Source organism: Pieris rapae, chromosome 7 (genome assembly GCF_905147795.1).
Source record: "Pieris rapae chromosome 7, ilPieRapa1.1, whole genome shotgun sequence".
Lineage (NCBI taxonomy): Eukaryota > Metazoa > Arthropoda > Insecta > Lepidoptera > Pieridae > Pieris > Pieris rapae.
Window position 1 is genome coordinate 5107944 of NC_059515.1, and position 13918 is coordinate 5121861.

At 31.5% G+C, this 13918-nt stretch overlaps 2 protein-coding genes across 2 annotated transcripts; one reads left to right on the top strand and one right to left on the bottom strand.

Moving 5' to 3' along the window:
* Positions 1–989: 989 nt before the first annotated feature.
* Positions 990–5966, top strand: LOC110995108. Its single transcript, XM_022262109.2, has 10 exons — positions 990–1037; positions 1232–1282; positions 1463–1556; positions 2296–2432; positions 2739–2810; positions 2876–2958; positions 3601–3720; positions 4075–4306; positions 4865–4980; positions 5634–5966. Exons 1-10 carry the CDS (start codon positions 998–1000, stop codon positions 5964–5966), a joined length of 1278 nt encoding a protein of 425 aa, XP_022117801.2. The 5' UTR covers positions 990–997.
* Positions 5967–9521: 3555 nt separating this feature from the next.
* On the bottom strand, positions 9522–13365 carry LOC123689369. Its single transcript, XM_045629001.1, has 6 exons — positions 13323–13365; positions 13139–13249; positions 12350–12458; positions 11354–11496; positions 10197–10283; positions 9522–9664 (listed from the first exon to the last, which is right to left on the bottom strand). Exons 1-6 carry the CDS (start codon positions 13363–13365, stop codon positions 9522–9524), a joined length of 636 nt encoding a protein of 211 aa, XP_045484957.1.
* Positions 13366–13918: the final 553 nt, after the last annotated feature.

Sequence of the window (13918 nt, forward strand, 5' to 3'; positions counted from 1 at the left end):
TCGTATTACATATGTTATATGTTAACAATAAACTCAGACATGACGTAAATAAATTGTTGTTAATTAAAAATAAAAGCAGAAACAGACTGATGTCGAGAGAAATCTCTGTATGTTAAAAATTTTCTTCTATCCGTACTTTTGCCAACGCCAACTGCAAATACAAAATAGATTTATTCGCGATTGTGTTCAAGCAATATTTCTGTTTTATTTTGCCCCTGTTAATTACTACCTTCACTTTAACGAGATCAGTATTCACACAGGAATAAAAATACTTTAGCTAAAAGTGACTCATACTAACCTACGTTTCTAAAGTCCTATGTGATCGTCGACGACCAATCCTTTGCCGAGCGGCTTTGCTTCTTTCTTTACCATGGATAACTATCGCAAAATAGCTACAACTTCCTCCTTGCTCTCCTTTTAACCCACACACAAGTTTCGTACATCCAAACAAAGTGTATAGAGAAGTAGTTCCCATTAATACCTACAGCTAAATATAATCATCGGACGTCAAGGCAGAATATTTATTATTTATAGAATATTTTATTCGTATCACCTCGACGTCCGGCGTTATACCCCTGAGCGTTTCTTGAAGTATTTCCTAGACCGAGTGTCCAAAGTGTGACGAGTGTCCGAGTGGCAAAGCCTTTTACTGACTTTTATTTCCATTCCATCTTTCCATTCCAACCATGAAGCTCCAAGAACTTCTGTACTTACATTGCTGTCGTCCGTATTTACAATATATATTTTTTTTCTAATGATGTAACATCTAGCATCATCCTCTTGCCTAATTAGTTAGCAATGCCAAAAACATAAATATTGTTACCGCAGCTACTGAGTTGAAACGAAGTTTTCATCGATACAAACTGCTAATATTATAAGAAATTACGCAGTTACAGTGACGTAGTGCATTTTAGTTTATATTTTCATCTGTTTGTTATTATTCATAAATGTAATTATTTATAAATATCAAGAAATGAAAGTCATTTAGTTGTTATCCATGAAGAAATACAGTGCTCTTGTGTTCATTATACTTACAGGTATTCCGTTTCTTTGTAAACTGTTTCTTAGTGCGTAGTAATTTAATAAAAGTTTTGCGAGGGGTCTAGGCATATTTTTAAACAGAAGCCATTTATAGCTAAACAATACACAGGGACTGAATTACTTTAGATTTAAATATCAAAATATTCTAAATAATATTTAATTACAATTTATATATATGGACTTATATCAGGTAATTCAATTGGAAAGGTGCCATGGGTCGGAATACTAAAAGTGACTTTGGGTAAGTTTGTTGCGAAATTAAGTCGTCTTTTTGCAAGATTGTTTATTATTTATGATTGTTCCATTGAACACGCGAGACATTCTCGCGTCAAATTAAAGATCATAAATGATAGAACACAGACAACTCTACTATAAATTTAAGCAGTGGTTAAGTGAAAACTAATGATATTTCTAATTCCAGGCAAAGTAGACGCAGGGACTGGTATTGTTTTGATAAAGGAAAATGTCGCCATTGCAGTTTCAAATGAAGTTTCAAAGTTAAGTGAGGATTTAAGGTAAATTGACACCATATTGTTTTAAATGCATCATTAACTCACAACTTGAGTGCAGCCCTATATTTTATTAAGAAATGTATTCATTTTATTAGATCAGTAAAATCGAATTTATTTATTTTTAAATATTTTGCTTCACTCCATTAAGAAACACATTTTACAAAGCAGTACCTTTTGAAAACGAACCACTAACGCTCAAACCCAACAACTATATATCTTAATCCATTTTTGACCATCTGAGATAGACACCTTAATCCAAATATTGATAAACGTGTACCAATAACCAATCGACGGAATGTAATAGTCGTCTGTCGATAGGTAGCTATCCATGGTAGGCCAGATTGCTGTATGTGGATAGAACTTTGTATGAAAATGTCAACAGGGCAAATATCTTAAGAGTTTAACTTACACCAGTTTTTAAAATAATTAAAAAGCTATTCAACATAATATTTTCAACATAGACATGTATATTGTAATATTATTTGTACGGTTTTATTTTCTTTATTTGGTTTATATTATATATCAAATATGACTGTAAAGAGCGAACAGATTGCATTTTTGTTATTGTATATTGGTTATTGTATATTTTATATTTAATATTGTATACTCTTAACTACGAATATATATTGGCTGCATTAATTTGAATTAGATACATGCACAGTCATAAAAATGAATGTGGTTTCATCAAAAAATATTCTGCTCTAGACAAGAAGATAAAGTTATGTCGTTAAGTGTTTTTCAGACTGTCAGCCAGGATTTATTTTTATAATCACGGATTGTCCACATGTTACATAGTAGATATGAAGACGCATCCAGAGTATTACAGAAACGTTCTTAACACAATCACATTACTATTTGTTAAGTGTTTAAGCAATTTATGTGAATACATAAACCCTATTATGCAATGATAATTATAGGAATCAAATCTCGGCGATTAAAAAGAGTGGCCGAGAGTTTCTTGCTAGTGTTTCTTGCCCGCTCTACGCCAGTGACTAGCGAAAACTCAAAATAAATTTCATATAGGTAACCACTATATGAAATTTATTTTGAGTTTGCATTTGACATTACATATGTTGTCACTAGTCATGATAATATTAATTTATGCCTAATGGGAAACGTAAAAAACTTTAGGTTTCATTAGTTATCAAAGAGTGACTGCTGTTTATTAAATATTATTAATTACAGGGACCTATATACTTTGGCCACAAGAAAATATGGTATATGACAAAAATCTCTTTGCAATTGGATTAAATGATGGTATGTATGTTTTAATCAAAGTAATAATTACAGGCGGTTCTTATATTTTAGTTTGTTTATTTCAGATAAATATGGGTTTAGCCAAATTACATATAATGTTGACAGAGTCAATCCAATTACTTGCCAACAATTTTATGTAAACGAAGAGGTAATTCATAAAAATAACTGAAATTTATTACAAGGCCAGAAACGAAATGGATTTTTATTAAATTACTAGCGACCCGACCCGGCTTCGCACGGGTGCAATGCTGATACTAAATACACTACAGAAAATCTGTGAACGCTGTATATAAAAATGTGGGTTATCCATAAGAGATAGACATACACCATCAAGGACTTTTCTGTAGACCTATTCAATGTGTACAATACTTAATACATTATTTTGTTAAAACTCGTAGGGTTCAGCCTGCGTTTGCAATGTAAGCGAAAAAAATGTAGTTAATTACGACATCACATTAGAAACCTCAAAAATAACAGTACTTCTTCACTATTAAATGGATGTTATTATACATATAAACCTTCCTCTTGAATCTATTAAATTCTAACTCTACCTATTAAAAAAAACCGCATCAAAATCCGTTGCGTAGTTTCAAAGATTTAAACATACAAAGGGACATAGGGACAGAGAAAGCGACTTTGTTTTATACTATGTAGTGATATTTAATTGAAAATTGTATTATCATATGATTGACTTTTACATACACTTATGTCATACGAATCTTGGTTTAGAGTAATCTTATTATTGGTGACTGTATGTGCCAGAAAATATAAATATAGATTTACATTACAGTTAGATTACCACTCACTATGGCCAAGTAATGTAATATGTGTGGAAGCCGCTATGGAACAGCAGTGCGTTTTTGAAGCGGGAATGCCTCTTGTTCACAAGAATGGACCTATTTGGACTCTGGTAATTTATAAAAAAATACCCATATTACAGAAATTAATTAGAAGTAGAAATTAAATGTATAAAGATATGGCCCAGTAAATTATCTTGTTAATAGGAAGCCTTGTTGATTCCAAAGCTTGCTCTGATCGCAACACCATGAGAAGTGGTGCAAGCCTATATGCATTAGTTCATTACGAACGCCCCTGATATCTTTAAAGTTACTTTTCCGTTTATTTATTAGTAATTAGCTAAACCGATCACAAATCATATACGTTTTAAATAATAAAAATAAACAAAATTTGTTTTTTTTGAAGTAGAATATTAATTTATACAACATTCAATATATTTTCGGTTCATAGAATTTCTGATTTTCAGGTTGGCATAAGCACCCTTGGTCCTGGTTGTTCTTTACCATCCCGATTCATCCTGCTCTCCCCGTATGTTCCCTGGATAGAAAGAAACTTATTTACTTTCACAAGTCGGCGTAACCAGGAGCTAAACAAAAGCGATACAGTAACTGAAGACCCATTTTTAAGTGAAACACTTGACAAACAAGACGACTTTGTTATATCAAAGTTAAGCGACTCTAGCATGGTTATGAGAACAAGTACGTATAAAATCCGCGTATTACTTTTTTATATAAAAATCATGTAAAATATTTAATCGTAGTTGAATTCGTGTATGCGGTGATATTAGTTGTTTCTACTACGTATTTGCGTGTTGTTCCCACGAGTATGTAAGTGCGTGCTCCTATTTCACCATGCCCCCTGCTGATAGAGGACAAATCTTTGTTTTTAATTTATTTTATTATTCTTGATTACTTAAGATGTTACATGGAACATGGTGTAATACATGCAGCTCCTTACAAACGTTGTATAAAAAAAAACTTGACGATTAAAAAGAGTGGCGGAGTATTTATTGCCAGTTTTTCTCTTCCGTTCTACGCCCTTGATTTGAGAACTGGCAGTAAATGTAAAATTAGAAGCATTTATTGTATATTTCTTTTTTTGACGTTCATAAGTGTACATTATGTTACCTACATGAAGAGATGCTTGGTGATTTAGATGTCAACTTAAAACGTACTACGCCGTTGTGTAGTAAAAGACATTTTTAATCATCAAACTGGTCTAAATAAATAAATAATAATACCAATTCTGATTTATAGATTTATCCAATGTGGTAGATAAACATGGAGAATGTACTAATATTGATGGTGAGATCATGTACAGGGAAGAGGGACGCGTTGAAGCTAGTGGATACACTGCAACTGGGACCTATGCAGTAAACACTATTTTTGCTCTTTTTTAATTATTTAACGTTAATTGCAAGTATGTTATATCTGATTAACATATATGACTTAAAATGAAGAATCGGAACAAAATTACATACCGGTTTTATACATACATGTAATATACTAACAGACTCGGCCAAGCGTTGCTTTGGCTAAGGTTTTTGTTATATTATATTACATAGTAGTAAACTATTAAAGGGTAGGAGAACTTATGTAATAGGTAGATAGCTTATCTGAAACGTTGGTACTTTCAACACAGCGCCATCTGTTAGAATTGTTTCTAATATTTGTAATAAAATCATATTGCGGGTATAAATTTAAATGTAAGCTATCCTATCTTTTAAGTTAGATCAAACTCTACACGGTGTTCAAATTTGATTGATACCGGTTCAGTAGCTTAGGAGTCCATAGCGGACAAACAACGTGACACGTAATTTATATATATTAAGATAATACATGCAACATATTTTCGGTTCCCCCAAGTTCAAATTTTTTGAAGTCGTTTAATAAAAGCAATCCATTTAAATTTTTATCAGTCTCATTAAACTGCTTTATGACTTAAAACTGTTTTTATACATGTATTAATAACACAAGGGCGACAGAAAATACCATTTAATTATTAAATGTTTATTTAATTTTCCAGCTGTCGCTGTACGACATATTTTACAATAAAATCACGTGTGTAATGATCCGCGTCTCCTGCAGCAAACGTACGCCAAGCAAACTGTGGTACGACACTGGTTTTCACCAGGAAGATGTAGACCCGCTCATAAAAACGGTCCCCATATTAAAATGGAACCAAACCGTACCCCCAAAAATCATTTACAAAATAGACTCCTACGCAAAACACGAGAAATACAGCACAGTGAACGTAATTTTCAAGTTTGAGTTTACAAATAAAGCGAAGATTTTCATTGATTTTTACGCTAGAAAGTCCACTACAACAATGATACCTATACCAGATTACCTGGATTAAATTAATATATATATATAAATGAAATAAAATAAAAAAAAGCCTTTTATTTCCTACAAATTAATTTTACATATAACTTTTTACATTGACTTATAGTTTTTGTCCTATATTTTGTAGCTATTTGCTGTTTTTGTTTACCTATATTATTATACTCGTTTGGCACTATATACTATTTAAAAGCTTAACTAATTGGTCTTAATACCTACTTATACTTATTTATTTTCTATATTATTTACCTATAACTATTTTATTTACTGTTATTAATATACTATATAATATTTACTACTATTATTAGCTAGCTTGGTTAGATTTTAGACACCTAAATAATATAATTTGTAGGAACCCCATTATTGGGTGAAGGCCTCCTCCAAAGATGCCCATTTGTCTCTGTCCTGTGCAGTCTGTTTCCAGTATAGCAAATATTATTTAAATATACTAATTCCATTCCAACCTACTGGCACATAATAAGGTAGAATATTTATTGTTCCAATTTAAATTTTAACTAAAATGTTACGAAGATATTTTAAAAGCTCGATTGATATACATCAACGAGTCATAACTATGCTAACACAATTTGTGTTCGAACATAATTATAGCAAGATGAAAAAAGTTACGGGATAACTTGTTTTACATTTAAATTTTCGTGTTTTCTCTGTAAGCACATTGGATTTTGTCATACAATAGTGTGATTGCAGTTGGACTTAAACACAAGTTATACTTTAGCTACTAGCTAAGGCTTATTAGGTTAAAGAAGCCCATTAAAATTATTAATTCTCTTTGAAATAATGCATAATGTAAACGATTACTTGATCCAATGCTAAAGCCAGTTCTCAGTTCAAAATTAACTTATTATAAATAGGGTCAGAAAAAGTAAGCCCGAGTCTTCTTTGCGTCGTCTTCTTTCGTCTCATATAATAAACAAACACTTACGAATTTCTTAACATCAGGTAAATAACCTGTTGTTTTGTCTTAAAGATATTAAAACGTGTCAAGTTAGGGCAATTATAGCACAATTACATCAGATAGCGCTTTATCTGTGGTCACTACGTTAAAATCAATTTTAAGGCGCTGTAGCTTAATTAGTGTGTATACACAGACAATTGCTCTTGTCCTATTTTTGACATGTCTCTTTAAGTTATTTTAAGCAGCCAAAGGGAGTGAATTATCAATTAAAATATTAAAACAGCTTTTATGAATAAGTTCTTTTGCAAATAATGTACATATTGTATAAAATACAATGGCGATACAGGGAACACCCACGACTAGGATACTTAAATAAGTGCCTCGAGCGAAACTTCGACAAGCGATCGAGTTTGTAAAAGGATGCTTTGATAAAGATAAATCCATCGAGTTAGTTTGATCAGTGTTGCTTTTGTTTTGTAAAGGTTCTGAAATAAACCTTTAGCTTTCCTGTGAAATTTAAATGTAAATAATATATTAATTTTTATTTTTATTAATTTTCATTATTATCATTGCTGCATAGGTTAAGAATATTGAAAAGAAGTCAAATATTTTTAAAACTCATTTAAGTTTTTTTTGTCATAACCTGATTAAATATGTGTACCAGCTGCCTTATTTAGTGAGAACCTTGACATTACCATTATATTGAAACAATTTTGCAATATGTACTTATTACATAGACTATGATCAAAAATCATCGCGGATCATTCATGCGGAAATCGCGATATAAAAATAAAGACATTATTTCACCATAGACATAAACATGGCAACCGCTATGAAATCGATTCACGGTGACTACAGAGACAGACTCTATAATTTTGAAATACACAGGTTAATGTCCCTCAAAGACGATAAGGACAGACAATATAACTACACCAATTCAGATAAAACTTAATTATCCAATCTAAGAGTTAATTGGGAGGCTGAAAATAACCGTTTTGAAAACGATTTCATTTTCATAAAGTTGGCTTATGAGGTACTTTTACTCTGAGTTGTTATTTTAACCCTATACCCAGAAATTTAATGAATTTATTTTATACTAGGAAGTTTATATAATATATATTTTTTTGTATATACTTAAACAATGGCTAAAAAACTAATCACAAAATCCTAAGGATATTAATCACTACAAATTGGAATCATTTAACACCTCGTTTATCCAGATGTAAGATGTTCGGTGGAGCTATGTTTTAAAAGATTCCTTTGTGCTTACAGTCGGTTAGAAACTAAAGTAATTAAATGCTGTCAAAATAATTATCACTAAGGATTTATATGGAAATCTCTAGCCGTTATACGAAAAGGGGATCGTTGAAGATTTAATTAAAACTTAGGTTATTAGATTTTAATGTACACTTAAAGTTTGAAATATTATTACATAATATTTTAGAGCCCCGAATTATTTCATTAGAAGAGGAGTTCTGCGTACTGACAACACCTATGTGACTTTTGATGGGACATTAGCCCGCAGAATACTTTGCTTGATGTTTATTTGACATGACGCGCGACGGGATATTTCGTGCTGACTACCTCATCTGCTTCCTTTTCCACGCGGGTACTTATGGTGTAATCTCTATCTATTTAATTGTTTTCCAAATTAAATACCTTCTGATCGCAAAGAAATTATTATCGTGGGTTTTACAAATAAAATTTACCAGTGCTATGTTGCTTTTAGTTAGGTTAGATAAGTAGGATAGATATATGATGAATAGTGGTTGTCTGGAAGAAATCGCTCTGACACGATAAGGCCGCCAGTTGCTTTTCATTTAATTATATTTAATATTTTTCTTTTATGTAATGCAACTAAGTGTTTAAAAATAAATAAGAATTCGTAATAAAATTTGATTTATTTTATATTTGATTTATTTTTCGTATCTAGCCACAATAAGATCTGTGGCAGCTTTAAACCAACTGAGGTATGGATAAATATCCAAAAATCTAACTGGTCCTCTGCAACTTGGGCCACGTAAACCAAAGCCAACCTGTAAATAAATATCATGCGATAGTGGGTTAGGTTAGTGTGATTATACCATAATTTAAAAAACATTAAACAAAGAAAAAATAACAAAAGACAGTTTCTGAAAGATTACTTGTAAGTACTTATTTTAAAAATCTTTGAAATAAAAATAGATAACCTTAGCCGGCAATAACTAAAAAAACAGTCAACTGAAAAATGAGGTCCTAGTTAGGTATTTCTTTCCTTACTACTTGGTTATATGAGTATTGACCTGTGGCACGCAAGGTCTATACTGTATTATTACATAACAAATACTTTCGAATTTGTTATGTAATACAGTATTTAATTAATACGAAATAAAGATGATGTAGTACATGTGGGCTATGTTCGTTTTTAACGAGCCAATACGCTAAAACGTAGATACTGTGACTCAAAATTACACACCAATGTCCATGTACCAGTTGAATTTGAGGCGAAGACCATTCCATTCTCCCATTCACAATTTTTAATGTTATTTATTGCAAAGCCACACTGATATTGGGGCAAGGATTCTTGTACTAACTGAAATTTTACTATGAATGTAATGGCGCTACGGCACAATAAAGAACCGCAAGGTGCTGCTTCAATAAATATCAAGCATTTTACTATAATATAAGTGACGATAAAGTATTAATTATAACTATTTTCTGAGTTATCATACACACATTGGCCCTATTGTAAAACTCTTCACATAGTGGTCGGGTGATATATTGCATTTTGTATACAACTTTCTCCAATAATTTATTTTCTGAAACAATATTTAGGAATTCATAATTCTTCAATATTAAATGTTTTCTCAACTTCTCTTGGAATTCACTTTGAGAAAAAATGTGGCGAACTATAAAGTAAATATTTTCAATATAATCAGCTGTAGTTAGGTTTTATGACGTAGTAGAGATTGGGGACGGTTGAGCAGCCGGAAGACATGAATCTCTTAACATTTTTGTCAAATAATTTACGCAAATAATAGCAAAATACGTTTCGCCTTCATTAGATTTTTTTACTTAACCTACCGTTTAGATAACATACATACAACATATTATGGAACATTTCCCTATGCTACCCCATACAGATTGTTCGTTTTGCGGAATTCTATTCTAAATACTAAATAAAGCTAAATCTTTCATTTTCTTCCAATATTTGTTCTATAAAAACCTTTGAAGTTCAAGGTATAAATAAAAAAAATCTCAAATTGGTCGAAACCTCTTCGAGTTTTGCTCTTGCCATCATATTTTTTTTTAAATAGTTATATATATATTTAAATTAACATATAAACATACCATCGGTATAACCGAGTGCATACAAATCCGTTGACGTATTGTACATATAGTTTGGCCAACATATTGGTTTTAAATTTAGATTTTTGTCTGAAAATATTAAAGAGCATCAGAATCTTACTTTAATATCAGGTTTTCATTATTGGGAAAGCCTCTCAGAGTATTACTTTTCTCGCTTCGATGATTTGTCGAACTATTTTTATATACACTTTTATCTTTTTTTTATTTACCATTTCCTTTTCAATATTTAATTGCATTTTCTGGCATCATTCTTAGCGATTGAATATCGTACGAAAGTTAAATTGAAATCGATTTATTTAAAAGGATTAACAATTGAGCATCGTCACATAGGTAGAATTTTAAAATCTTAAAATATGAATACATTTTAATCTTGTGTTATATTAATCTCAATAATTAGATAAATTTATATGTTCTAATAAAGTTAAGAAAACCGTAAGATTTGACACCAATTGGTTGACTCCCAAGGAACTCAAATAGTGATTTGACCGATTATCTAACGTATTCAAGAAAGAACGGTTCGAATTGTCGACTTCCAATCACTTCCCGAGCTGCTTGATCCCTTGGCGTTTCGTTTAATCTCATATTAGAGCCACTCGGCATCTTCTTCCGCATTTACCACAGAGAGTGTTAAAAGGAGTTGTTCGGATTAATACCTACAGCTGAGTTTCAGGCAAACTCCACCAATATCACCTGTACGTCCGTTGTTCCACAACTGAGCGCTTTTAAGGCAGTTTTTGTCGCACACCCAAACCAATTCTACCTAGGGTCTCACAAGAATAGAGGGTACCAATTCTTCAAAGTACAGCAGCGCACTCACTTAGGCAGTCCTTTGGTATTGAGAGTGACCAAGGGCGATGGTATCACTTAACATAAGGTGCATCCTGCTTTTGCCTCCTGGTCTATAAAAAGATCATCTTTTCTTGCATAAACTATATCCCGCACTTCATTCACATACTAACATAGGTCTTGTTGAACGTTCTTAAATACGCTGTATTTATTAATAAATAATATGACCGTCTCTCAGTATTATTCTGTCTTTTGATAAATAGCAGTAAAGCAGCAAAAGACGAAGGGATCTCTGACAGAAAACCTGAATCTTTGTTTGCCATCATTAGATGAAGACAAAGGTTTAACCTTACCATGAAAAATATTTACAATTAATTCCAATAACGCTAAAGAATTATATGTTTCAAATTCGTACTCTGGATGTGTCATCACGTCGTTGATTCTATAGTACACCGGTGTTTTATTCGTTGTTATAAACATCGCTTTGCTATCTGTCCTGGAGAATGTAACAGATGTTAAATCATTAAGTACCTTTAAGTATGTATTCGAATTTATTTCTATAAATTCTTATAGAAATAGATTCGTCTCGCTTTGTCACAGTGAATATCGCAGCCAACAAGCTTAATAAGCCATTCAACTATCAGCTTCGCCTCTCTACTAAATAGCGCCGTTTAACAAGTGGGCAAAATTAATATTTAGCCGTAGCGTACACATACAATTTTGGCACAGAAGATAGAGAATTTACATTTTTACTCTCCGAGCCAATTTATTATTAATTTTTCTGTATATTTCAAGTTAGTAATAAAGTAAATAAAGTTTAAACTGTTTCTTTTTTTTATATACAAATTTAGCAGTCCCTGGTTTTGATTTTTTCTTATTTATGCGTTTATCTTCACCTGTGTCAGAACCTTCCAGAATATTCATTTTATTTATTTATTTAGTTCTCATGTAACAGTCTATTTTTTAATTGTACTTATGTAGAATTAACACTATCCCCACTCTATTAATTCCCATAGCAATAGCGATACCTATGCCGACGTTTTTGAAGGCGTCCAAGAGTGGACTGAAGGTTCTTGACAAATAATAATAAGAACATTAATTTCAGATCTTATATAATGAAATTAATGTTAATTCTAATTAATGTTAGTTCTAATGGATATCCATTAGAACTCAGAACTCAGAACAAGACCTCCTGGTAGTCTTGCGAACGGATGGCGTAGTTTTGCTCTTTCGCGAATTTTGTAAACGTTTTTGACATTCATAAGCATGCCTTAAGTCGCATCTAAACTGAATAAATAAATTTTGATTGGTTGATCGATAAAGTCTCAAAAGAAACAATTACCACTTACTTAAGAACGTGTTTAGACACTCTGTTGACATCCCCCGAATTGGCGATAGCGAAGTTGGTCTTTACTAATAGTATACCAGTTACGGCCGTTTGGAATAATGTACCTATATCTGTAAATAAATCAATAGTATCGTCGTTTTGTGATGTCCAAATCGTGCATGAGAATACATGGGAATTACGTTTTTATATAAGATCTATTATAAAACAATCTAAGCTTAGGCCAGAACTCTTCCCTTTCTTTCAGCGGAGCATACATACTAGTTATATTGTTTGATGAAATTGGCAATATGATTACTTACCTGAACTCAAAAGTTATTTTTTTCGAGAATGGGTTGAATTTGAATTTTTTTGCCCACATATGAAATAGATATAATAGCATAGGTATTTAGGTAATTTAATTTAGTATTAGGCAATTTAATTAAAAAACAGAGTAATTAGGCGTTTGTTTAAATGTTTAACGCATTGCAAAACTTCATAGTACTGCGTCAAATAAATAATTTAAATGATTGAAGTAAAATTTCTCACTTATATTTTCTTATCTATGTCTTTCTCATGAATGCATTATTATGATTTTATCACGGATGAGTATTTTTTTTTGTTTACACATCTATAAGCGACTCGGTTAAGCCTGGAACCAATCTTATAGTAACGTCACTAAATCTCTAAGATTGTTTAAAGAAACCTGACTCGTGCCTTCGTTGGGTACTCTGGTGATGAAGTCCTATTTATGCCAGTGCAATACTTTAAAGCATTTTAACATATATATATTTATATTTTATACACAACTAACGTATATGTACTCGTAGAACTCCCAGCCAGGGCAAGTTGCCATTTTCGCCAATATTTCCTTCGTTTAAGGCAACATTTGACTTGTCACAGCTTGTATCACATTTTGTAATAGCTAGATCGTAAGATAAAATTATTTAACAATTTACATTAAGAGTTTTTAAAAAATAAACAAAAATTATTTGTACCGAAATAACTCAAGAAATAAATTAAAATGAAGTTCAATTTCATTGTGTCAAGATTAAATTTTTTATGACTCGTATTTAAGTAAGGTTGCCTACGACGTGAATGTGTTTATTTTTATCATGTACAATGTTTTTTAACTATTATTTAGACTTCTAAAGAAGGCGCTTCCTGTCCGTTTTACCGACCGTAACTGTCATTTGAATAACGACTAGTCTACTCTATAGATAATCTCTAAATAGATATATAAATGAATAATAACTGCAAAGTATAATATTTGCGTAGAAACGCAATTTATATTCTTTAATATTTGTTTCAGTCTTTCAAATTCAAAGTTGTTTATTTACACCATTACAAACATTGTACATGGTTCAATATTAATAATATAGTCGTAGTGTAGTTTCTTTTTGTAATGTGTATAATTGTTTCATTTTATGTTTTTAGTTGGCGAAAAATTTAATGTTAGTATGCTGGGATTGAATTCACGTCGATTTATGGCGATCGTAAATAGTGTTTGTTATCGGTGATGAATTTAAAAGAAAACAGAATACTATACGGGCTCGGATTACTTGACTTGGAGACAGCTGTGTTATTCCACTTG